Source organism: Micropterus dolomieu, linkage group LG21 (genome assembly GCF_021292245.1).
Source record: "Micropterus dolomieu isolate WLL.071019.BEF.003 ecotype Adirondacks linkage group LG21, ASM2129224v1, whole genome shotgun sequence".
In the NCBI taxonomy this organism is placed as follows: Eukaryota; Metazoa; Chordata; class Actinopteri; order Centrarchiformes; family Centrarchidae; genus Micropterus; species Micropterus dolomieu.
In genome coordinates this window covers 31,067,510-31,093,878 of record NC_060170.1, presented here as the reverse complement: position 1 = coordinate 31,093,878, position 26,369 = coordinate 31,067,510, and the positions used below count along the sequence as shown (strand labels likewise).

General features: G+C 41.9%; 3 protein-coding genes across 4 annotated transcripts in view; 1 reads left to right on the top strand and 2 right to left on the bottom strand.

The window, feature by feature from the left end:
- The window catches only part of dock5 (dedicator of cytokinesis 5), a 33,692-nt gene extending 29,499 nt beyond the window's left edge, over positions 1-4,193 (bottom strand). Inside the window, exon 1 of one of the 2 annotated variants that reach the window (XM_046034160.1) lies at positions 4,015-4,193. In XM_046034160.1, the coding sequence (XP_045890116.1) occupies positions 4,015-4,057 (43 nt within the window). In that variant the 5' untranslated portion in view covers positions 4,058-4,193. The remainder of the gene's footprint in view (positions 1-4,014) is intronic. The other variant, XM_046034159.1, reaches the window with a different exon arrangement.
- Positions 4,194-10,605: 6,412 nt separating this feature from the next.
- On the bottom strand, positions 10,606-13,457 carry neflb (neurofilament light chain b). The gene is made up of 4 exons (XM_046034073.1): positions 12,256-13,457; positions 11,906-12,030; positions 11,364-11,776; positions 10,606-11,266 (listed from the first exon to the last, which is right to left on the bottom strand). The coding sequence occupies exons 1-4, from the start codon at positions 13,324-13,326 to the stop codon at positions 11,070-11,072; spliced, it is 1,806 nt and encodes a 601-aa protein (XP_045890029.1). The 5' UTR covers positions 13,327-13,457; the 3' UTR covers positions 10,606-11,069.
- A 1,711-nt stretch (positions 13,458-15,168) lies between these two features.
- Positions 15,169-26,369, top strand: part of cabin1 (calcineurin binding protein 1) — a 46,561-nt gene continuing 35,360 nt past the window's right edge. Inside the window, 27 exon segments of the mRNA XM_046034075.1 lie at positions 15,169-15,328; positions 15,865-15,916; positions 16,066-16,158; positions 16,276-16,389; positions 16,967-17,101; positions 17,226-17,406; positions 17,510-17,639; positions 17,744-17,893; positions 18,230-18,537; positions 18,628-18,805; positions 18,891-19,024; positions 19,113-19,357; positions 19,675-19,747; positions 20,032-20,219; positions 20,311-20,448; positions 20,533-20,721; positions 20,818-21,060; positions 21,186-21,339; positions 21,419-21,534; positions 21,766-21,927; positions 22,911-23,117; positions 23,284-23,429; positions 23,643-23,904; positions 24,127-24,297; positions 25,223-25,312; positions 25,443-25,603; positions 25,697-25,908. Coding sequence (XP_045890031.1) covers positions 15,914-15,916; positions 16,066-16,158; positions 16,276-16,389; positions 16,967-17,101; positions 17,226-17,406; positions 17,510-17,639; positions 17,744-17,893; positions 18,230-18,537; positions 18,628-18,805; positions 18,891-19,024; positions 19,113-19,357; positions 19,675-19,747; positions 20,032-20,219; positions 20,311-20,448; positions 20,533-20,721; positions 20,818-21,060; positions 21,186-21,339; positions 21,419-21,534; positions 21,766-21,927; positions 22,911-23,117; positions 23,284-23,429; positions 23,643-23,904; positions 24,127-24,297; positions 25,223-25,312; positions 25,443-25,603; positions 25,697-25,908 — 4,183 coding nt within the window. The 5' untranslated portion in view covers positions 15,169-15,328; positions 15,865-15,913.

The following is a 26,369-nucleotide window of genomic DNA, read 5'->3' as shown; positions in this document are numbered from 1 at the left end:
AGTTTGACACTGTTTTCACATTCATATGATGAAGGGGGAAGTTTCTCTGTGCTCACATCACAACTCACAACTGCCCAATATGCAACTTACACAAGTGTGATGTGGACACCTAATGCCTCCAGTGCACATACACTGTGAATGTACTTGACAGACAAGTAAGACACATCCTGCATCCAGCTGGTTAACTTTTCAAATGAAAAATATTTGAATATTTAAAATATGGACTTTTCAAAGAGGGAGTAGAAGCAGAACTGCTTTAAAGAATTGTTAACTATTATTATTGGTTTTTTTTGTGTAAAAATCCTATCAAACACAACACATTTTTATATCGCTTCAAACATTTTGGAGGGGGTCTTCAAAGAGTACTCTACTGATTTACACTCTCTGGCCTCTTTATTAGGTACACCTTGCTAGTACCGGTTTGAACCAGTTTGACATCAACAAGGCATTTTCTTCCACACAACTGCCGCTCACTGGAAATTTTCTCTTTTTCAAAGTCACTTTCTTGCTCATTATGATGCACAGTTTGAACTTCAGCAAGTTGTCTTCACCATGTCTACATGCCTAATTGCATTAACTTGCTGCCATGTGATTGGCTGATCAGCTATTTGTGTTAAAGAGGTCATATTATGCTCATTTTCAGGTTCAGAAATATTTGGGGGTTGCACCAGAACAGGTTTACATGGTTTCATTTTCAAAAACATACTGCACATCGCTGCAGCTCCTCTTTTCACCCTGTGTGTTGATGAATTGGTTTTAGCTATGTAGTGATACATCTTCCTTGTTAAGGACTACTAACCAATCAGAAGCAGAGAAGGGTGGGCCCTGAAAAGCCGGTAAACCAGACTTCGGTTCAGCTGTATATGTCTTATATATATATACTTACCAGCTTAGCAACTGGAGCAAGAGTTTCAGAGTGGTGAGTTATTAATCTGTAACAAATGTATCTTTCATCCATAGGGTTTTAACAGAGCTCTGTCTCTACATCACAGTAACAACTTTATGTCCATTGACTGTCTGGAGGGTAGCTAGTGTTTGGAAGGGAGAGGGGAGGCAGTAGGCAGACATCTTTTCACTGTGTGCTGCAGCTTAGAGTGTTTTTCCACTGGTGTTTTTGAGGGCTGTCAGACTATCGGCGAGCAGTATGACGCATATTTCGCTGTGACGCCACAGTAAAGCAGAAGAAAAGGCTGGAGTACAAACGGGCCGTTTTCAGGCAGTTCAGAGCAGGGTTTTCTGTGGGCGATGGGAACTCCCTTTGGGATTTGCAAACCTATTACATGCACAAAAAAGGTATATAAAACTCAATAAATGAGAGGGAAAAGGCCAAAAAGCAGCAACTGAACAGGTGTACTTAATAAAGTGGCCTGTGAGTGTATTATTGTACTTGTATAACATGGTTGGGCCCATGATACAGTTGCAAAAAAAAAAAAAAGGATCAAAATCGATTTGATCGTGTTGTTCCGATCAGAACCAGAGATGCTGCCATTTTTATTCCACGTATTCTTCTTCTTTGTCAAATCCTGATGCCTACATTACCCACAATGCAACTTAACAGCTGCCAGTTCGGACAGAGATTCAAGGGTGTTATGCTGCATTCTATTAACCTTGGAAGTCAGAGCAGGGAAAGACGTCACACCCGTGGTGACCGTGTTCCAGTACAAGTTGGAAAACCAAGATAGACGCCTCAAGCCATTGTTAGCAATACTAGTTGATAACAAAGCATGTCGCGTTATTTACACATTCAACCCCTGTAGCAACATGTCCACAGATTGAAGTTGGACAATATGGTGTATATGACTGATGAATGATTTCACGAGACACAAAATACATAAGTGCAACTAAACAGTTTATTACTACAGCTTTCACTTTACTGTTGATGCAAAGAACAGCCATCTTGGATTTTGAGGTTGGGCTTGATGAGGTTTTTCTGACTTTCTGATCCGACTTTAGGGGGTGTTCCAGTTGAAATGTCTGAACTTGCCTTCCTAGTTCAAACGGAACATATCATTATTCTAGTAGCAGCTAATGTAGCCTCAAGCAGAGCTCAGGCTTTAATGACAAGAGAGCTTCAGAGGTCTGGTAAACTAATTTCTTTCTAACTCGAGTGACATCAGTCGAGGCAATTTATCAGATTTCACGCAGCTCCCTCTGTAAACAGAAAAGGCTTTATACAACTTATTTGAGATATGCAGCAGTAGTCCGCAAGACCTGTAAACAGACTTCAGTGAGGGAATCAGTTGGCCACCAATGTGTAACGTTGTTCATGTAAGCTGACAATAAAGCTAACCTGCCATAAACTAACCAGGGAGTTTGTATGTTCTTCACCTGCTGATTGCAATGCTGCTTTTGAGTCTCTAGTGTAGTGCTTCTCTCCAGGATGTAAAAATTAGGAGACTATCCCATTATGAAGGTGTCACAAATTCACCATTAGAGATTGTGATATCTTAAGCCCTGTGTTATCCACATTACCCTGTTAGCTTGCATGATACTACTGATAATATCAGAAACATTGAGAACTTTTCTTTCATCCCAAAATGTAGTTGCTTGTATTTGAGCACAGCCTGGGCTGACTAATAGGATTAAAAATGTAAGACCTTGTACAGGGTCCGATGGCATTTTAAGGATTAAATACAGTGTTAGTGACTCCTGCCCTGTTTCTGAGGCAAACGGCAGGAGAATGGCACAGCCTTCACACATAGCAACACTTTTGCCACACTGGGATCGAAAAGGATTAGGCTAACAAAAAATTCCTCAACATCAGCGTCTAAAACAAGGTCATATATAACCAAGAGAGGGAGTTTTTGTGCTGCAGAGCACTCAGTACCCACCTGAGTGTGTGGGTTAAAATGGGGTTTTTTTTAGTTGCAACAGAGCACAGAACACCTGCTTTAAAACCTAAGCTAGAGTTGGTGAGAGGATCCAAGTGAGAGCAGATAGCCAAGGTATTTTCCATTCTGGGCTCTGATTCACACATACACCAGGAAGACTATACACTAGGCGTATTCACTGTCTCCACATGCAAGGTTCTCTTCATGTCTGACACATCTGCTGCACACCAGGAAACACTGTCTGTAAAAGTGTCTGTAGCTTTAAGCACAGATTTTGCGGTGAGTCAGTCAGTTAACCAATGCCAAGTCAACCTGTGCCGGCAATAAAGCCATTACAGTAAACCTGAAAGGATTTTCTAATAATTCCTACTAGTTGTGCTGAGTTGCCTTGAGGGTGTGGAGGACAATCTGATAGCAGGAACACGCATGCACAGTAGTTTACAATCCCACAAACACACACACATATGTGAAAGGGGCCACACCTTACTGCAATCAATTGCAGTACAATTTTATGAAAAGTATTACTCACAACTATAAAGTACTAAGGAATACAAAAAGTCTTAATAGCCTCAAGAAACAGCACAGTTAAACTCTATGTAAGTGCCAAGTGACACTGACAAAGCCAATGTCTATGCAAATTATATTCTCTGATCTGACATGCATAGGCTACGTTACAGTCACAGCAGTGGCTCCCACATGTGGACCCTACAGGAGACCTTGAGGGGGGCTTCAAGGGACCTTCCAGCAAAACGAGGTTTCATTGAAGTTCACCATAAATTCAACAAGTCAGCTCAGTGAGATTAAGCACAAGAATGGCTGGTATGCTCATTGAAATCTTGGCTCTTTTCCAATTTTCCTCACCACCTATCATGGACAGTTACAAAAGTTATTTCTTACTACAACTAAATAACTAATAGAGCCCCGTGAGACAACAAGGAGGGCAAATATATTCCTTCCCTGGAATAAAAAGAAAAATTTGTGAAACCCAGCTGGGCTACAGAGTTTATACCGACATGTACCAATAACAACAACAACAAAGTCGCCAGTAACTTGTTGTTTTTCCCCATCTTCAGTGTCAACCTTTTCTCTAGAAGTTAGGCTACTTAGTTAGTTAGTTGCTGGGAGTTTCACTCGGCGAGCTTTTCCACAAGCAAAACACACGTAGCTACGTTTGAAAACTTACCGACTCCGTACTTCTCTTTTTTAGTAGGAATCCAACGGGACATTGCTGGGGGAAGATGTAAAGTTGGCTGAATAAATAAATAACTATGTACAATTACTAAACGAGGACGGGCGGTGCACTCCTGCTCGTCCCAAAGTCTACAGTTCCGCCATCATGACTTGTAGCGTTAAGCTGAGAGGGGAGGGCGCACAGTGCTGGGAGACGAGAGAAGGGGATAGGCGTGAACCGCGAGCCTCCTGAACTACCCCCACAACAATAACAACAACCCAAACACCCACTTCAATACAGACTCTCGTGTCATCCAGGTTTTGACTCCAGGAACTTTGTCCGATAACCTATTTTTGCCCTAGACATCAACCAGTCGCACACAAGTGCTCAGAACTTTCTCAGATGAGGTGAAATTGAATTCAGGGAAATTATAATGAGACCTATCCCTCCTTTTTTGCTTCAAGGACTCCCGATGGTGTCAGCACATACTTTTATAATCTAGAAGAGAATAGCCCTAATTAATTGAAAGCAGAGTTATAAATCACTGATGTGTCATAAATAAATAATCACCAGGTTATTGTTTTTAATTTAAAATGAGAACACCATGCTACTGTTCACACTGACTGCTTTAAAGGAGGCCTAGTGTAGCCTATTCTGAGTGAGCACAAATGGACCAGACCCGTAGGTGTCATTTACACTTTTAGGGAAACAAGTCCCCCACCACGTTTTCATCACTATCACTTTTTGAAAGCATTTGTAAAAAATGCTCCTAAACATATATTGTACCAAGAAATGTAAACTAATAAATGAAAAGGCTTTTAGAAAGGCTTATTCGCACAATTAGAAAACATGCAAAGCAATTTAAATATAGAAGAAACAAATGTGCATTGTCCAAAAAAGTAACAGTTATATTTTTCTATTTAGGAATTGTCACCTGCCAGCTGAGGTTTTTTGTTTCTCTTTTTATAAATGAAGACATTTCCTAAATTGGAGTAGAAAATGTCTCCAGAATGCAGGAAATTAAGTGTTTAATGCACACAGTCCTCTGGGGGAGGAACCCCAAACCGCCCATTCATATATTTCGGAATTTCTGATTTCTTCAAGATTGAAAATCTTCTTATCTTGTTTTTGAGCATCATCAGGTCCCGTGACACAAGTGTATCATCATACCCCTAATCTGAGCCATTATGTCCCCACCACTTTTCAACACAAGGTGACGACCTTGAGGACATAGTCACATCCTATCCAATACAATTAATAGCGTACACTTGAATTAAATGTGCAGAGTAGTTCATACAAGCAGCATAATTCTTTGTTTAGAAAAGCATGTCCATGTGTTGCCAAAACAATCGTGTGTTGAACTTGTCCACCAATGAGGCTATTGACATTAATTTGATGTCATTTCAACATGGCCAGCATGTCACAAGTATCCTAACGCTCACCACCCTCCTTCGCTGCCCAGTGAAGTAATTTACAGCTGCTGGCTGAGATCTGGTAGCCCACTTAGCCTTTTGTTTGCCCATGGTGTTGGTGTGGGTGTTTTTTTTCTGCTGTCACAGGTCAGCCAAATGGTGCTGTCAGTAATGTTCAGCCATCCAATGCTTTTGTTGTTCCCCTTGACAGGGTTATGTCCATTTATTTCCCATCTATTGTGATGTGGCAGCTTTAAAACACAGCTTGTGGTGAATTAGTACCAACACAACACAGTTGGATTGAAAGCTATTATTGAATCTTATTATTTTGCAACGGATAAAGCTATTGAGCATATGGCAATTGCCAAATAGCATTATGAGAGGCTTTTTACTGGCCAAAATTATAAAAAAGACAACTTTTTTTTTTAAATGATACCTTTAGATAATAACATTTTTGAATCGTTTTTTCACTGTATAATACTGAAGCAAAGTTGCACAGTTGATGTACAATTGCTTTCTTTTTTCAGACACAGAAGTTAATTTTCTTTCTACTGTAGGTTTAACAAATATTACACAACTACAGAAAATTGGAAAGTAAGAGAGATGTATTTTGCAGCTATACGTAGAAGGTTATCATTTGAGCTGTGACCTATTTCAGGCTGAGCTGTAGGTACTCGCTGAGTATTTGAATTTATTGCAAGGAGACTTTAAATCTGCTCATGCCCTTTTCACCTCTGATTCTCCTCATTCCTTTGGAAAAAAATCTCCCACATTTGTTATCAAACCTGAAGAGTTGCTTTTGGGCTATCAAAAGTTTAAAAAAACAATGAAATCTGTAAAAAGGAAGACAATGTTGCCATCACCTGACTGCTGTGTGCTATTGCATACAGTAGACTGACAAAACCTCAAGATTGTGTTAGTTTTTGTCGTAGCATTGTATTTTAAAAATCTGCTACCATGTAACTATTGCTTAACTCCAACAGAAACATTAAAGAGTAATCATTCAATTCAGATGGTGGTGTGCTGGCCTGTGTGTGTGTGTGTGTGTGTGTGTGTGTGTGTGTGTGTGTGTGTGTGCGTGCGTGTGTGTGCGTGTGTGCGTGCATGTCTTGCATTAGTGTGTGTGACAGCTTGCCAAGTAGTTGAACTCCAGAGTTTATCTGGAGGTCAATGCTTTTTATGCAATAGGAGTTGCTGGGCTGAGTCTTCACAGGAGATACCCTCATTGTCTAAATTAGATCAGATCGTGACATACATCTGTTAAAATACCCTGATTAGGTGCAGCATTTTAGTGATGAATAAAAACATATCTATCATACAACCGTGTGCAGATGTGTGAGGTAAATGGAAACAGGTGCATATGGGGATACAGAGCCAGAACAGCTCAACATAAAGACTGAGTGTGCTGTAGTTATTGTGGATTAAAAAACAATTATTTTTTTATCCTGAAACAAGGGTATCCTGTATATTTACTTTGCCTAAGGGCTTCTCAGTGTGCTGCCAAACAGGCATGTTGTGAATGAACATTTAGCATGACAGACAGTTGAAAGAATATTACATATGCTCCCTATCTACCATCTACCTTCCAACACTAGAACATTTGATCAGTGTTTGTGTGCATGCTTGAAGTCGTGTGTGTGTGTGTGTGTGTGTGTGTGTGTGTGTGTGTGTGTGTGTGTGTGTGTGTGTGTTATATTTATGGGATAAAGCACATCCATATGCATGAAATGTATATTTTAAATACAAAGCTTGACCTGGCTTGACTCCAATGCTATTCAATGGCTGACACTAGTAGACTCAGTGAACTGTGATTTCTGTGATGTGAGCAAATACGGTGCTTCAGTGACTTCTCACTGGTAGTAGCCCCTACTGAGGTGTTCAATTCCTGAGACAAAAGCAGACAAAAGGCCTAATGGATTTTTGGGTCCACTGCCAGGACCACATGACGCCAGAGGCAAATTGGACCTCAAAATCCACCTGGCTGTCTGGCAGCAGAATCAGGCAACAGCCCGGTCCTGCAATGCTGTAGCCGATAGGTCAATGCATTATCTGTGCACAAGTTGCTTTGCAGTTGACTTTTGGTTGAGGTACAGTATATGCAAACTTTTATATTCTTACAGAATGTTACATAAAACATATGGTCATGGTCACTTTGTAATAATGCAAGCTGTAAATATTTTTCTGTACTCGATATTGACACCTTCATGATTTCCTGTGCATTTAGTCTGCTTGTGACAGATCTTTCAACGTTATGAAAGGTACAGGCCGGCCAGTGTTATTTTGTATTTAAAGGTTTCATCAGCAGCCCAGCCTGAATAAACACAGACATGACTGCAGGAAATATGTAGTGTTAATGCTCGTGAATACAGAGCCAGTTTAAAGTTAGGTTGAGCACATTTATATCTACAAGTCCAACATCTCATTTCCAGGTTGTGATGCATGAGAAAGGATGTGCCCTAAGGCTACTCTATGTGTCTCCATCTGACTCAGTGAAGCATTCTTTGTACATAAGGCCATCTGAAAACTGCAGATATGTGTGCGCCAGGAGAAGCGAGTATCTATTTTTAGAGTGCCACATCTTTTAATGAAATAGTCTCAGTCTGCTGTCTTCCAGGCCAATGTGAAGTCTCGTTTCGACAGAGCCTTTTAATTAGGTGATTCTCCGAGATCAGCAGAGGGAGCCACAACTCTTATCTAAGACTTCCTTTTCTTTGTGGAGACAAAGCGCGACTGTGTGACAACCAAAAATGCAGACTGCAACGTGACCACCCTCACTGTCTGGACCGGGTCCTGAGCCGTCCGAGAGGGGAGTGCACACCCAAATGCAATTTAAAAAACATAATCAGGACAAGTGCTTCTGTCAATGTGAAAAGACTGAATGTGAACTATGTGTTTCTATTGTAGGGGCCCACGTCTGGGCACACTGCAGTGCAGCAACATCAGTTTGGTTGCTAAATTAAAGGTTATCATGTGGGCTTGAGTACAAAGGCAAATAACAACCAGTGCTGCTGGTACTCAGATTAGATTTCTGATATTGACTCATAAACAGTGTATTGCTGTATTGTATATCCTCCTGAAATGCAATATGCATTTCCTGTAATGGAAAGCTGCTGTGTTGTGTGAAGCTGTTTAGATGTGTAGAGTAAGTTACTAACTTTTGAAGTTATCATTATCCTGAACTCAGAAAGTTTTATGTTGAAAACAGTAAAATCTATTTTGGGGTAACTGTACAATACTACTTCTTTTTTTCTTTTTTTTACCTTTTCAGAGGAAACTAGCTGCTGCCGATGTCTCCTGCTGGCTGCTGCACCTTCAGCTCTTTGTTTTTCATCAAAAGGATCGTACGTCTGGGAGGTCTCGTTGATGGGCCTCCCTCTCTCTGACACAGTGTATGCCCACAAGAGGGAGCGGGAGTTATAAGATTTATACACCAGCCCGCTCATAGCCCAAATGTGACAGATGAAGCAAGGGATGAAACTCAATATCTGAAAGATGAAATGTAATAAAAATAACACAGCTTTGCTTTGATATGCTGCATTACAGGGGATCTGTGTCCCACCATGCCCTTCGACTCACCAACACACTGTACACGCACACACACCCTTGCAAGCCTCTCCTTGCTGTATACAACACAAGTGATACATATGAGCACCTGAGGGAGTATCTATATCCTGCTGGTGGTTTACTGTATCTATTGTGATGAGCACTATCTCAACTTCAGCATTCTGTTTGCAGGCTAGATATTAAAATCCAGCCAGAAGCAAATTATTGGTGTAGTTTTAATCAATAAGAAAACATTTCATTCCCATCTCCTTGGTGAAAGTGGTGTGTAAGCAGAGCCAAATTCATTGCAAAGTGGAATTTCTAATGATTAAAGTGAGTGCTCCTTTGGACTGGATCTAATCTGACTGTAGCAACCGAGAGCAACAGAAGGAGGAGGTGGATGTAGTTTAGCTCAGGGCGGGGTAAACTGAGGACAATGAGGATGGAGAGGGAGAGGAGAGGGAGATTGCATACGGTTTGGGGCATCGCTTTGACACGATCAAGATTGGCCAGAACGTGTAGTACATGTACAAAAAGTGAAGTTATTTGCATGTCTTGCAATTATAAAGTGATGAAATATTTCAAAGTGTGTTTCAGAAACATCAAACAGAGGCTCCTGCTCCACATCTTGTGTGTGTCCAAATGTGTGTGAGAAGAGAAGACAAAGGTGTGTGCGTGTTTGGGGTTAATTTGTTTGACAGGGATTGCATCTCTGCAGATGCCTAAAGGAAGCCCCTTTTCTCTCAACCTCTTTGCTGTGTGTCCTCTGTCAAGGTTTAATGCAGTGAGATATTTCCATTCTTCCTCTCCCTCTCCGTCTCTCTCACCCCCACTGAAATAATGAAATTCTTCTCTCTCTTGCTGTCCTGCGTGAGTTGACACTTGGCCAGATTCTTTGGTGCAGCAGACTAGCTGAGTCATAAAGGTTTCAGTGCGCTCTGATTTATGGACAGTGATGTGGATGAGGGTGAGGCAGCAGGAAAAACGCCGGTGTCAGCTCACTGATCACACAGAGACTGTAGGCACACGAGGACGGAGACGACCTGCTGACTTGAGATAAAGACAAAAACGCCACTCCAACTCATTTCTTTATATACTAGGCTTTGGTTTAGCCAAGTAGAGAGAATTTTAATGAGGCTTTACTGGCAGATCATTGAAAATGTGAAGCTTAATATGGTCTGATATACTGTGATGTTTTTGTTTAATAACTCTTTTTAATGCATTTTCATTTGAAAGGCCTCAGCATGGTGTCTTTTGGTGAAAGAACCTAAAACAACTCGCTGACCTAGCCAGTTTGCTACTGTGATGCTGTTACTGCAGCCCTCCCTCCAATCAATTGTGGACTGATTTATTAATATGTATAGAAACATTAGCTGTTTGGTTGCCATCTATGTAGTTTTTCCATTAACCTCCATTAACATTCAGGCGAGAAAGGAACATTTTGTTTTTAAAGCCTGAATGAAAAAGGAGCCCACTGCTAATTAGCAAGTAAAACTATCTATCCTTGCTCATGAAAGTGAGTCACAGAGCTTGGACATGGAATATGATTTTCTGCTAATGCGTTTATTTGTGTTAAATGTTTTTGATTTGACACTTCATTGGAACTGTTCCTTTTCATAAGTACAAATGAAAAGCCTGGGGCCAGCACTATGTTGTCAAGGTGTCAAGGCTTTATTGGAGTTCAATGCAGCACAGCATGGATTTAAAGCACTCAGTGAGGACTTGAAGTAAGGCATTTCAGACTGGGTATTGCACATTCAGACAATTGTACAGGCATGTATCGGTGAGAGTAAAGCACACAGGTGTTTGCAAACAAATCTTCACAAAGCAGAATTTCTACTCCAGACATTTGTCACATCCTGTCTTCATCAATTTATTGATTTGCTTTTATATTGTTTCATTTCTTTGCTTGTAAAGTGTGCATATTCATGCTGCGGGTCACTCAAGTTCTCAAGTTGATCACACAGAATATTTTGTTCATCAACATGTTGTCTTCTGATTTCAATAGATTTTTATTTGGTCTGAATTAGAGATATATCTCTGTACAAGTAGAACACCAGAGAAGACATCCTTCAGCTACAATGCTAGCAGGTAGTTTTAAAGCATTTAAATTTAAACTTTTTTATCTGTTGTTTCCCCATTTTTCTCCTCAGACTCCACCTCCTCTTGTTTTTCAGTTTCTTCCTCCCCCTTCTCACCCGCACCATCACCCTCTTCCTCTTTCTGCTCAGCGTCCTCCTCTTCTTGAGGTTGGCTCTCCTCTCCTCCTTTTTCCTCATCTTCTTTTTCTCCATCCTCTGCCTCACCCTCTTCATTTCCAGAACCATGTGAGGAATGGTTAAGGTTAGATTTAATTTACTAATTCACACATGCACATATCAATGAAAAAAAAATTACCACACTAACCTTCACCATCTGCTTCTTCCTCTTCCTCTAATGGTTCTTCTTTCTCCTTTTCTTCTACCTCCGCATCCTCCTCTTCCCCCCCCTCTTCTCCCTCTTCCTCACCCTCCTTCTCTTCTCCCTGCTGCTCCTCTTCGTCCTCCTTCTCTTCCTCTTCTTCCTGCTCTTCCTCCTCCTCTTTAGGAGGGCTAGCCTCCGCCTGCTGTGCTTGGCTTGCGGATACTGTCTCCTCTGTGGACAGTGATGAAGTATACAAGCGGGAGCTCAGCAGATACGGAGCTGCAGAGCTCAGCTGAGACTGCATGGAGACCTGTGTTCTTCCGTAAGATGGAGGAGCGTACATGGCCTGGGAGTAAGCAGTGACAGACCCCAGTCTCGCCACATTAAAACGGTTCTCTTCTCCTTCAAGGAGCTTCCTAACAGAATAAGACACAAATGGAAAGAAAATGGGACGCTAACTTATTGGTGTTGGTGGCATTCATTTAAATCCCACAATTACAACACAATATACAAAACACTGAAAAGATTATGTGTAAGACACTCACCTGTAGGCTGCAATTTCAATTTCCAAGGCCATCTTCACATTCAAGAGGTCCTGATAATCTTTCAAGTAGCGAGCCATGTCATTCTTGTTGGCCCTCAACTCTTCCTCCAGTTGACTTATCGTTTCCTTCATAGAACAGACATAGAAAAGTGACATGTTAATGGCAAATTATGGGCTGGATGCAGATTGTATCTCAGCTAATCTGTGGGGTATCACTGTGGGGTATCACTGTATGCTCAATAACAGGCCACACTGGCAGTCAGACTCTTCTCAATATGACTTTTGTCATGGAAAGGACATAGAGATATATGCAGCCCTGCTCCTTAATGTCAGTGTGTTTCTGTTCCTCACCTGCAGTGCGGAGATTTCTGCACTCTGTTTCTCCTCTACGTCCTGTAGTTGGTTTTCCAGGGCTTGATTCATCTCACGGCAGGCATCAATCTCCAGCATCCTGGCATTGAGGAGCCGACGGTATTCTCCAGCCTCATCTTTGGCATTACGTACACTCTCTGTGTTGCGAGTAGTGCCTGCTGTCATCACATTCATCTTGTTGCAGAACCATTCTTCGGCTGATTGAAGATTTTGTTGGGCAAGCTTCTCATACTGGACTCTGATGTCACGTAGAGAAGCGGATAGGTCGGGTTTGGCAACCTCCATCTCCACAAACACCTCTGCGCTGTACTGTATTTGGGCCTGCAGCTCTGCAATCTCACTCATACAGAGGCGCTTCAGAAAGGCCATCTCATCCAGCAGGGTCCCAACTCTTTTCTCAAGCTCAGCCCGGCCCAGTGCAGCTTCATCTGCTCCCTTCCTGGCATCCATGAGTCTGCCCTCTGCTTCCTGTCTGCCGAGCACTTCGTCCTCATAGCGCTTTTGCAGGTTGCTCAACACATCCTCCATCTCATCCCTGTGGTCCTGGGCTGCTTGCCTCTCATGGCGGGCCTCTTCTACAGCAGCTTGGAGCTGGCGGATCTCATGCTCATACAGGGCCCGAAGGTTGGATGGCTCTGTTTGCCTCTGCCTGAGCAGCAGGAGTTCAGTATCCAGCAACTTGTTCTGCTGCTCCAGTTCATGGACCCTCTCAATGAAGCTTGCAAAGCGATCATTCAGTTCCTGCAGCTCAGCCTTCTCCTTGGTCCTTATTGATTTGAACTCAGAGCTGACCTGGGCTGCTTGGTCAAGGCGTAGCTCAGTAGCAGCTGCAGACACTGGAGCAGAAAGCACAGAGGAGTAGCTGGAAGTAGCTCGGGTGTGTGTTGGATAACTTCTGCGTGAAGATGCATAGGAAGTTATTGGGGCAGAGTGGCTGGAGTAGGCATACCTAGATCCTATTCCTCCACCAGCTCCGTATCCTGCACTGCGCACAGCTACTCTCTTCTTGTAAGTAGAAGGGAAGTAAGGGTCAAAGCCGAAGGAAGTCATGTTTTGAAAAAGAAGGCTGCTCTATGTCTAAGAACTGGGTTGACTGCACCAGTGAATCTGCATTACCCTGGCTTTTATAGAGCCAGTAATGACTGTGACGTAAGCTATTTTCTGCAGGCATGCTGACAGAAGGAATTGATAATGCTGCCAGCCAGCCAGTCTCAGCCAAGGGAGAGATGAGGTGGGGTGAGGATGAGTGTGGGGGGTGGAGGAGGCAGGGAAAGAGGCAGAGCAACAAGAGACTGCAACAGACAGGGTCACTGAGGACAGTATACTGTTACTCCAAATAACTGCAGAAGTCGTTACTATTTGCCACCATAAATCCTGAAAAAGACATAATGTGTCTGTCATGTAACAGAAACTGTTGAAATATTGACGGATGAGGGGAGAAAATTTTGTAAATGATGACTCTGCTTTCCACTGTTTTGCATCATCTGTCTGCTGTGTTCGAATATTAATGACCATTTTATTTTGCTCTAAGTATCACAATTAAATTTAACAATAAGCCAATGCAAAGCAAATCAGCTGAAGATCAAACAGTTTAGAAAGTCCTGTGAAAAAAAAAGAAAAGGTTTTGCCCTCTAGTGGCTGCCAGTTTACCATGCAGGTTACACATTACAAACGCTGACTATAATGTTTAAGAGGGAATACGCTGATGTAGCCTCTTAGAAATTATTGTGTACCCTTCCCTGTCATTATATGGTGTATTATAAGGTCTATTTTATTCCCTCATTTTCCTCTAAATAAACTGCACAGCCTTTTTATTAAATCCATTTTCTCTGAGACAATAGCACGGTTGTGCCTGGCAGTGGAAATAGTGTAGGCCAGGGGTTTTCAAAGTGGGGGGCAGGCCTGACCAAACAGTTTCGGGGGGCGGGGGTTCAGTGAATGGAAGTGAAAAAGTATTACATTATCAAAAGGAGATCACATTGATAATGTATGCGAGATGGTTAAAGAGATAGTTCACAGATACATTAAGCTAGTTTTGAGGAATGTTTTTTTTCCTCAGAGTCAGAAACTAATAAATGCCTTAGGACAGACCTTTATGTATTTGGTGTTGTCTGAAGTTATGTTAAACAGCAATACTGGACTGTATATTAGCAAAACTAAGCAAACTAAATAAAGCAAAGTCTCTGACTTTAAAAACCCCTGGTGTAGCGATAACATATGTAGTGGCGTGGTTGAAAATGTTGTTTAAAATGTTTACAGCTTTTTGTTTATCGGGGGAAAACCTTCTGTCTTTATGAATTGACAGAACAAGGTTGCAGAAAACACCCTTTTGAACAGTGAATGCTGCCCTGTCCCCTCTTTTGACAGCACTATTTTGTTAACTTTTACTTCTATCCCTAGGTATTTACCCCATTGATGCCATACGTGCTATTAGCGCTAACTAGTATTTATTGCTGCTCTTACTATGTCTATTGTCACTTGTAGATCTTTACTCATTTGTATCTCAAATGATTAAATGTAATGTAATGACTATACAGGCTGCTGATTAGACCACCATTGTGCATCAATATCCATATGTGGTAAGGTGTCTTTCCATACATAGCCTACACAAATAAACATAGACTAATATTTGTTCTTTAAACTGTGACAACATAATGTTGACAGGTTTGAAAACAGCTAATTCAGTCTATATTACTTTTTGTTTTGTTTTTTTGCAATTACTAACTTGAAAGCATTTGTGGTCAGTGTTGTATATGTACGTGTGTGTGTGTGTGTGTGTGTGTTGATGGTGTGGGTTTCACCATATGATTGGTCCCTTGAATACACCCACACTGTATTGACCAATGAGTGACGACTTTACTAATTGGCGGGTGTACGTCATGCAGCGACGCAAACGCTTCTAACGTTTACAACAGCGGAGGATGATGAATAAATGAAGTTTCAAACTTGCTTTGTGCTTCATGTCCACTCTTGACCGCAGTGTTGATTTAGAGTTCACTGCCTTGCTGTAGTTGTAGCAACGTTACAAATGCAGTTTAAACGGCAATGAACGGTAAGTCGCACAGATTTTCAAGTGTTGGTGACCCGGTGAAACCATAACGTTAGCTAACATTAGCTCATATAGCTAACGTGTTTGCTAATATCAGCTAGCGTTAGCTGGGGCAGGGACATAAGCTGTTAGGTATCACGAAGATATATTTACCACCTGCTGTCAGGGAGTCCTGGTTGTGTTATTCACCAGTGAAGCTAAATAACTACTTTCACAGGACAAACCGCGGCAATGCCCCACCGCAGAGCCAAGCTAACGAGGCTAACGTTACGTTTTGAGTGGCATTTTGGTAAGAGAAGCTAGTCGGTCCCAAGCCCCTCTCGATTAGCCTATTGTGTCAAATGATAACATCTGCCTTGCCGAGAAGCTGTCGGGCGCAGTCAGCATTACACAAGCTGAATGAACGATAGAGAGGCAGTTGAAGACAAAACAAGCGAGGCTTTGTCTGGTGATGAGACCTACAACATTACAACATGGTAACTTTGTCTAATCCTGCTTTTATCTCTCTCTCTTTGCTCGGTTTCCTTATATTTCTGTAGTACCGATCAAAAGCTGCACGTCGTGAAGGTCTGCTTTCCACGTATTAAAATGGTAAGCCTTGTAATTCTTAGAGTGCATCCTCTATAGCTGTTTTGTATCAAAACACCTTGTGATTGTGCAGAATATTCTCCTCTTACTACCTCCCCCTCCTGTGGTGTATATCTGCTTGCTAAAGGAGTTTGCCTCTTACTACTTTACAGATTCGCATAGCAGCACTGAATGCTGCTTCGACAGCTGCAGATGAGTCTCAAGACCCTTTGCGAAGCAACAAGAGTCGGACAAAAGAGGCTCAGGTACAGACTATTTGCTGATGAATCAACATTCAGCCCAACCCGCTGATGCAGACGTTTTGCTCTGTAAATCTAAGTAAGTTGTCTGATTCCCCCCCCCCCCTTTATTTATCTCCACAGGAAGCTGAGGCATTTGCTTTATATCACAAAGCTTTAGATCTGCAAAAGCATGACAAGTTTGAGGAGTCTGCTAAAGCCTATCATGAGCTTCTCAAAACTCCACTGCTCAAAGAGGTAAAATGCCACACAGCATATAAAAAATTTTTTTTGGTGTTATGGTTAAAATTTGGTGCATCTGTGAAGTAAGTGACACCAGTGTTATACTCTAGATTAATCACAACCATACACCTACACATCTACACATTTAGTCAGCGAGCACTATCACTTTTTGTTTTGGTACAGACCTAATCTGCATGATATCCAGACATGACCAGGCTTTATGCTGTGAAATGACCTAATTTGCCTTCATAGTAACAATCTAATCCAGAGCAATTAAAATACTCTTAAGTATTCATGATTAAGATATTTCATACATTACATTCAACCATTTTGTATTCGCTGAACAGGTTTAAGGAATTGGTGCTGAAATAGTCTTCACTTGTGAAGTTACTTGTTTGATTCTTGTTAAGGGGTGCTGGATGTCTTCATTCATCTTTTGTAGTACTGTTAAAAAGAAAATTCTCATCTTTTTTTTTTCTCTCTACAATGTTGTGCCAACATTCTCGTCGAAGAATTTAAAGAAGCCAAAATTTAGATGAATCTGCTTTACATGTCTTTGGTGCCAGATTTGATTTATGCTCCAATATTTTAGGCCATGCCCTCGGATGATCAGAGAGTGGGTCTCAAGCATCCAGGACTGATGTTAAAATATTCTACTTTTAAAAACTTGGCTACTATGTCTGCAATGCGGGATGACCTGGACACTGCTATGGAGTTTTATTTGGAGGTAAAATGATAAAATGGTGCCAGTTTAATGGGTTATCACTGTTGGGGTTGTACCGCTTTGTGCAGCTACTTGTGTGTCAACACTGGGGTGAGTGTTCATACCATGTTTTCTGCTCTGTTCTTAGGCAGTTATATTGGATTCCACTGACGTGAACATGTGGTACAAAATTGGTCAAGTGGCTGTGCGACTGGTGCGCATTCCTCTGGCGCGACATGCCTTTGAGGAGGGATTGCACTGTAATCCAGACCACTGGCCCTGCCTGGACAACCTCATAACTATTCTCTACACACTCAGTGACTACACATGTATGTTATACATCATCAATAAGCACTTGGCTCTGTATCCTCTCTCTTTTACAGTGCAGGAGCTCAAGTATGAAAGAAAAGTCACCTGCAATATTTTCCCTAGGTTGTTTGTACTTCATCGCCAAAGCCCTAGAGAAGGATCATTGTTACACTAAAGGCCTGGTGTTGAAGGAGAAGATCTTTGAGGAGCAGCCTTGTCTGAAAAGGGACACGATGCAGATGTTCATTAAATGGTGAAGCCAGCTCACGTTTTATTCCTCAATTTGTTTAGAATGTGCTGCAGCTCCATACTTTCACTTCATTGATAACTCTCTTTGCTGTGGTGGGTCATTTGCAGTGATATGTCTATTAATTATGTGGAAGTGGAGAAAGAGGAACGCCAATCCATTGTGGAAGAGGCACTGGAGATACGGAAGCGCAGACAGGCTCTCTCTCACTGTGAACCAAAACCTGACCTTGTCCTGATTCAGCCCATCCGCTGCCTCTCGTGAGTTCTGTGCTGCTGTGTCTAGTTTTGCTAGTGTGTTTAGTTTTGCTGTCTCTGTAGTTTAATTTGAAAATTGCTTGTCACTTGTGAGAATAACAGTCAAGATTTGAGCATATATTATTTGTCTTTTTGAGGATGTACCGGCTATGAAATTAATATTAGTATTATTAATAATTATTATTATTATACTCATGCAATGCATACAAATAACAGGATATACTACACTGACATTTTTGGTCCTCTGATTTTGAAGTAATTGTTTTCTGACCTCAGTTTTGTGAACCTATTGTTTGTGGTTTAACAGTGTCATCTGCAACTGTTGTTTTTGCATCTCAGTTGGAAGAATGTAGGCGAAAGCCTTCTTGCAATGTACAGACATCAGACCACATGTGAGGAACCACGCCCGAGTCTTGGCCGCAGAATTGACTTGTCAGAGTACCGAGACCCAAACTTCCTTCAGAACCTCCCCCAACCCAGCAGCCCTGTCAGTATGGGCCAGACCACTGTGCTCAGCAGCAGCCCCAGCTCATCCTTGCCGCCAATCAACCTCCCTGAGCCAGCAGTGCTGCCACAACCCGGCGCTCAACCTCAGATTAACCCCTGCCAAACCACCGTGGAGGTCACCACTTCTGCTCCCCCTGTTGGTTAGTTGTTTTCAAAGAGAAATTTCTTTTTTTTCAACAGTAAATGCCACTGCATAACTAATAAGTTTTAATCTTACTGTACATTCACAGCTACAGCAATGGAGGTTTCACTGGCAGATAAAGTGAAGAAAGTTCCCAAAAGGAAACGGGCGGTGGAAGATAGTGGGGAGACAGCCAAGCGACGCTCTGCACGTGTTCGAAACACAAAATGCAAGAAGGAAGAGAAGATTGATTTTCAGGAACTGCTTTTTAAATACCTACCTTCCAGGTAGTTTACACTAAACCTAATATATAATACATAAATATGTAGCTCATTATAGTTGTCTAAGGAACATTTTGCTGGTTTGTCTTAGGCTGAAGAAGTTTGATCCTGATAATGATGATGAGAGTTTGAGTAATCTTGAGACCCAGTGTGATGGGAAAGACGATGTACAGCCTCTACATGGGAGTTGCTTGCCTGTTGATTCTGTTGAATACATGGAATCTGGTATGTAGTGCATTGTAGATATGCATTTACAATACACTGTTGTGCCATGTTTCTGTCATATTAACAAACTGTGCATTCCTTTCTGTAGAACAACAGGATGTCCACAACTTCCTGCTCAAAAATATGACCAATGGTGGTATACTGGACCTGATGATGCGCTATCTGAAAGCAGTGGGTCAGAAGTTCTTGGAGCAGTGGCCTCGGGGGATGACAGCTGTGGTACTGGAAGTCTATCAGACCTGGAGGAAGCACAGCAGTGGTCTTCCTAACCCTCTGATGCGGGACTGCAGCAGCCAACACATCAAGGGTAAGAAAAGTTGATCATTTCAATATGTAATACAATGTGTTTATTAAAAATGCCTTAACTATTATTTCAGTAGGTCCACTTTGGTGTGATATGAAACAGCAACAACTTAAAGATATTTAGTTTGTTTGTTTAAATTAAAACGCTGTCATTGATCCTGGACCCAGCATTGGGAAGGCTTGCAGACTCCAGGCTCTATAGATGTTGGGGTTTTTTTGTTTGTTGTTTTTTGAGCCAGGGACACAACCTTTTTTTTTATTATTATTATTATTTTTTTATCAGAATTGACCTCATATTCTGCCCCCACAGTGACCTCTAAAGTGTTTTATATCTGCTACATGTACAGGAAATGTTGGCAATGAGCTTAGCATGTATGGAGTTGCAGTTGGAGCAGTGGTTACACAATAAAGGAAAGATAGGTAAGTACCAGTGAGCTAGCCCTCATCATTTCTGATTGGATTTTTGACAAACATTGATTGCATTACAGTATTAGCTAGTTTGTCCATGTGTCAATTTTCATATTTCAAACACTAACAACATTTTGACCAAAATGTTGATCATTGTAGCTTTTTTTGCATTTTAAGACTAATTGGCCTAAAGGGGGCACTAGAATTACAGTTTTAAATACACTGACACATAGGATTTGTTTATGTTGTGGAGTAATTTGTGGGGAACAACATGCATGCACTTTTTCCTTGTCTAGTGTCTCCAAGAAGAAACAGCATTGGTCTCAGCAATAATGCAGCTGATTCAGAATTCCCTGGGCAGCACTTCCAGGGTGACTTGTTACTCCTAGCCTTGGGCTCATCCCAAAGAGAGCTATTTGAGGATGACTGGCAGGATGCCATGGTGCGTGTCTACTGGCTCAAGGCCCGGTTCTTGACTTTGCAGGTAAAGTCTATATTTCTTTGTTTGTTTTTACTTGAATTTTGATTACATGAGTCCCCTCAGCTGTAAGTCTGTCTGTCTTGTGTTTTGTCAGGGAGACATGGAGTTGGCCCTGGAGAGCTATGATGTCTGTGTAGGCCTGTTGCAGAGCAAGCCAAAGACCCCCGAAGGCAAACATTACACCATCAACCTGCCAAACCTACGTGTCGATGCAGCAATCTCTGTGGAGGAGGTCAGTGTGCTGGCTAATGAAATGTTTTTCTTTTATCAATATAAACCCTTATTTCCAACACATTTCCTCTATCCCCACGGACAGATTGACAAGAGGCTGAAGTCTCTGGAGCGTTGTCAGTCTTTGGAGGAGATCCAGCGTCTCTTTGAGTCTGCGGACTTTGAATCTGTTGTGCGCCTGCTGCAGCCCACTCTTAATTATGGCAGCAGGAGTAAAGCTATGGACTTTGTGAGCTCAGCACCAGAGCGGCCTGCTCAGCTGATGCTACTGCAGGTTAGAGATGCTACAGCAATATCAGTTGACTTATTTATCTTTTGAAATGTGTTGGTTGACACTTCTTATTCTCTGAATTTTAACTCTGTGGCTTAGAATTCGCTGGTGAAGCTGCAGGACTACCAGCAGTGTTTGGAGTACAGCGAGCTGGCTCTGAATGAAGCCCTGCAGCAGCTCAACTCTGCTCCAAACAGTTCTCCCCCTAGTAAGGAGGAGTGGGTCAGCACCATTGGGAAGTTGCTGGATGGCATCGAGGTCTGCTTCACCAAAGACTCAAAGCTTCTAAGCAATGTCCCCCAGTTCACTAGTATGGCTCGACTGGCAAACAACCTAATTCAGGTTAGAAGGGAGCTAATGACAACAAAGTTTTTGTTTTTCTAAAGAAGCTGTTAAACTGAAAATAAGGAACTGATGAGCCTTTGTGGAATATTTTATCTACTGTGTGGTTGCTGTTGTGTTTTCAGCTGATAGATCTTAGCATGAACATTTCTGACGACCCCAAGGAGCCTTATTTCTTCTCTGTTCTGCCGTGGATTATCCTGTATCGGATTATCAAACATGAGGAGGCTGCCTTTGACTGTATGCTTCGACAGCATATCTCTGTAGGGGATGACGAAGGTTTGGTTACTTCTGTGCTCTTGGTGTTTAGGCCATGGTAGTTGTTACACCGAGTGACCCTGTCAAGTCTCATTTTCAGATGGCTCGGACACTCCCATGCTGCCTTCCTCCCTGATGCTTCTGAACACAGCCCATGAGTATCTTGGCCGTCGCTCCTTGTGCTGCAGCTCAGATGGTGCACTCCTGAAGTTCTATGTAAGTTTGTTTGTACACTTCTCTGCAAATACTGTATTCTGATAAAAGTGACATGTACAGCTTGTAACTTGAATTGACAGTATTGCATCTGTATCTGCTGCACTGCTATTAAATATTAACCTAAAGCAAATGTAGACCTGACGTAATGTTTCTTTGTGTCAGTGTGACTAATCGAATATGTATGGACCATTTGAACAGTTTGACAGAGCTTTATTCTTGTGTTTGATATAGGTTCAAGTTTTAGAAAAAGAGCTTGCAGCCTCCTCCAGCAAAGACTCTCATCCCTACAAAGAGGAGTTGGAGATGGCCTTGGAACAGTGCTTTTTCTGCTTGTATGCCTACCCCAGTAAGAAGAGCAAGACCCGCTACCTTGAGGACCACTCATCTCCACAGGTCATTTACTCAGATGCTTTAAAAAGCATCTGAGTTTAATGCTTAAAGTTTAATAAGTCTTTGACTTAGTATGCTGTAAGTGGTTGCATAAAGTTGGAGTGAGCGAGTAATGAGAGGTTAATCAGTTAATTTACATAGAACAAAAGTAAATCTCTGATTAGATTGCTGGGCATATTTTTAACTAATATATTATGCAATTGAAAATGTGAAAAAAAAAAAAAAAAAACTCCAAATGCGGTTGAGCTTGTATTTAGTTAACAGCAAAATGGTGTTGAAGAGGCGGTGAAATAGTGAAGAGGTGGTGAAAATGGCTCAAAGCTTTGACTAATTGGTATGATTTCTCACCTGTTTTGGCAAACGTACGTAAACAGAGAGTATATGAACAGGAGCAGACTGCCAGTGACGCAAACATGTGCCCTTATTAGACCCTCACAACACAGAGGAAGTCTGCTCTATCCATTAATGTTGTTTTGTTGGCTTGCAAGGTAAGTCTGGTGTCATTTAAATTAAGTAAGCCTGTGAAATAGCATTAATGGCATAATAGCATGAATACACTGAGTGAGAAATGTGAACACATTTAGGTGATCCACAAACGGCACTCTAGTGTTTTTGTGCTTTTCTCTTCTGTCTTTGATAATTGCTAGATTTGATCTGAATTAAAAACCCAGACAATATCATAACTCTAAGATCACTGTGAGAATGTGACCACTAGAGTGACTCATGGCACAGAGAAGCTTTGTGGATACAGCCCGCTGTTGTATTTTTGTAATGCATGTGCCAGCCACCAGGTGGGTGTCATTCCCACAGCTGTGTGCCAGTGCATTAGATGACTGGCATTCTGGCTTTAATTATACAATACCTCAGTGCAAAAGAGTCCCCAGGAGAGCACGACGGCACAAATTTTCACTGGCACTGTGTGCTACACTCTAATATAATGGACCTTGCCACTAATGTTTCTTGTGTAATGAATCTGTGTTTTGCAGGTTGAGCTGCTTTGGTGTGATACCCTCTTCATGTTCCAGTATTTCAAACCAAAGTCACTGCCTGAGTTTGACAGCTATAAAACAAGCACAGTGTCTGCGGAATTGGCCAATCTGCTGAGGCGGTTTGCTGGCATCGCCCCCTCAAGTGATACTCCCATCCTCACCATGGATGAAGTGGCATCCTACATTGAAGGCACAGCAGAAAAGGTCAGTTGTTGGGCCCGCACTGATTGTGAAGAACACCACAGAGTCAGACATGCTAAGCATGTTTTAAGTCCTGCTCTGCCTTTATGTCACCGTCTTAACTTCATTTACAGGTTTGTCAGTGAGAATCATGATTATTAAAGGAATGTTAAATTTTGATCTCTTTAAGGCCCCATGCCTTCCCGAGGGTAGTACTCCAGCACGTCCAATCATTAATGAGATCTACTACCTGCTGGCGGATTACCATTTCAAGAACAAGGAGCAGTCCAAAGCCATCAAGTTCTATATGCATGACATATGTGTGTGTCCCAACAGGTAGCTAATTTCTCTACACTAGAGTCAATGCTAGTGCACATTACAAAGTGTAATCCAGTAGTTGTTGGTGGTGGTGGTGTTTTTTTAAGGAAAATTTTACTCTATTTGTGTAATGAATATTAGCAATAAAATGTGAATGTTTCGTTTTTCATTTTCTTCTACAATAATCTATCAAGTGCAGTAATTTTACTAGCAACACTTTACTTTCCTCAGGTTTGACTCCTGGGCAGGTATGGCTTTAGCTAGGGCCAGCCGTATCCAGGAAAAGCTCAACTCCAATGAGCTGAAAAGTGACGTTCCTATATGGAAACACTCCCAGGCAGTGCTGAACTGTTTTAAGAGGGCCCTTGAGATAGACGGCTCCAACCTGTCGCTGTGGATTGAGTACGGTACCATATCATATGCACTGCATTCATTTGCTTCACGACAGCTCAAGCAGTGGCGCAACGAGCTCCCCCCAGAGGTGGTTAAACAGGTGAGGCACATGTTAACATCATGAGCAAAATTATCTTGTTGCTCATTTGTGTTCCTTGTCAAGTTATATTAAGTCCTGTTTTTGTGTCAGGTTTTCCATGTTGAGCTAAACGGATGTCACATCCTGTGACTTTTGCTTATTCCACATGTGAATTTGTCTGAATTGATCTGTTGCTTGTGAGATAAATTACTCATGAAGGCTGCACTGTGTGTGTGGTTTCAGATGGAAGAAAGGAGAGACTCCATGCTGGAAACGGCGTTCCAGTGTTTCCAGGGTGCTTCCCGTTGTGAGTGTGACAGTGATGAAGAAGAGTGGCTCATACACTACATGCTGGGAAAGATAGCGGAGAAACGCAAACAGACTCCAGGGGAATATCTGCAGTTATACAAAAAGGTAGTCTGCCAAGGAATTTGTTCAGTAATATATGTTTAATAATGAACCTTGTTGTTGAGGTGTTTTCAAAGGGATCAAATTCCTAAAGGTTGAAGACTAGATTACACAACTGAATTATTTTCTTCTTACAGTACTTCAGTGTAATGGATGAAAATTTATAGAAGTCAGTGAAATAAGTTGGGAAATTTTGAATATAGTTTTCATTGGGGTTTAATGATTTTGAAAAAATAATCTTATTGTGAGAGAGATCAATATGATTTGCGATATTAGAGGGAATGATCATTTTTACATAATAAATCTCATTTTCATTAAAACAAATTATGATGTGATTTTTGCAGTGACGTGTGCCAAACAAAGATGTTTTCTTTCATCTGTAGACTATGATGATTATGTGTGCAACACAAATATTTCATTTAAAATGGAGTTTTGACATTTTGCCTTAACAAATATCCCCTGTGATTTGAAAATTCCAGTAAGCCAAATTGAGATTTCGTTAAGATGTCGATGAATTGTTCAGCCCTAGTTGTCATAATATTAAAAACAAGGGAAATAAAAAACTTCGTTGAAACTAATAGCAATAAATAATAATAAAATAAATTCTTCAGTTCTTAGTTGATCACAGACATCTTGCTTGCTCTCCCTGGGGTTGTTTCATAATCTGCCTACAGAAACAAAGATCGCTGCCCTTCCACCCTCACAAGATGTTTTTTTGTCATCGCTCTGTTGTTCTGATTAGATCAGTGGAGGCAGAGAAGCCTGGATGACACACAGTGTCATGGAGGTCAGCAGAGAATAAGGGAGGGCGGTGTAAATGCAGTGAACGTTTAATGTCAGCACACATAGCCGTCTTCACCTTTTCTCAATTTTGCCTGTTAATTTATATTACCAATGATTGTGATGGGTTAGTGACTCTCTCCTCTTATAGGCAGCACACTATTTGCACGAAGAAGCTGCCAGGTACCCCCGGAAAATCCATTATCATAATCCTCCTGACCTGGCCATGGAGGCACTGGAGGTAAACTACCTGTGGCTGCTAGCTCAAATAGTTTCTAGTTGTGTCACATGAATGTGTTATGTTAGATAACTGTCTGAAAACATTCACATTTAAAGACATTAAAGTTCTTTTTCCAACTTCTTGCTTCTAGTTGCATTTCCGTCTCAGTGCCACCATCCTAAAACTACTAGAGGCTAATGAGCCTGATCTGGAACACGAGCTCCTGTTCAATTTGCTGGTTGATGCCGCTACTGGACCGTTCGCCAGGGGGGAAGAGAAGAGTATGCCAAGCATGCCTAGATCCCATGAAAAGTAAGCTATAGAAATTTAACCCAGCAGGAATAGCGAAAAACTATTCAATCTTATAGCTGAAAGTGAATTCTCATCGTTTTTGATTTATTGCAGGGAGAAACCCCCCTCCATGACGGATGAAGACTTTAATTGCTCGTCAGTCTGTATAGGGAACGCACACAGGTCCTCTCTTCCATCAGCTGCCACCCCAGGTCTGACTTCCCCTCCTTACGTGGCTACGCCATTTGACCACGATTACGCCAAACGCAAAACACTACGACGGCAACAGTGGCAGCAGCAGCGGCATGAGGAGCAGCAGGCTGATGGTACAGTCCCAGTCCTAGACACTGTCTCTGGGGTTGGGCTCTTTGCCCTTTCTGCAATGGGACAGGAAGCCCACTGGGGAGTGCGCAGATTGCTAATCACCATGCTTAATGGCTTTGGTTTCAGTTACAATGATCCCCATGCACTGGGTGATTGGGATGTGGTGAAATGGGCAATATGGCTACTGATTATTTGACTGATTTGCTATGCCTGACAAAGCAGCTGCGTTGAAAGAAATAGATCTGAAGATTGAGTTTTGCAGAGACCATGAAGGGGATGTGTGTGTGTGTGTGTGTGTGTGTGTGTGTGTGTGTGTGTCCTGCTGCTGCTGCGAGACTAAGCAGCAAAGTCCTTCGGCTGCCTCTGTGTGGATATCAGTTACCATGGAGCCATGGCTTAATGAACCTCTCACACTGACTGCACAACGCTGCCCCTAATGGCGCTATGTGAAAGTACATAGACG

What these genes read in the sequence shown, in the direction of transcription:
- neflb (XM_046034073.1), bottom strand. Translation starts at nt 13,326, where the DNA reads ATGACTTCCTTCGGCTTTGACCCTTACTTCCCTTCTACTTACAAGAAG. An exon ending in ATTGAAATTGCAGCCTACAG is followed by an intron (nt 11,777 to 11,905) that starts GTGAGTGTCTTA and finishes TTATTCTGTTAG; the next exon opens with GAAGCTCCTTGAAGGAGAAG. An exon ending in GGAAGAAGCAGATGGTGAAG is followed by an intron (nt 11,267 to 11,363) that starts GTTAGTGTGGTA and finishes CTGGAAATGAAG; the next exon opens with AGGGTGAGGCAGAGGATGGA.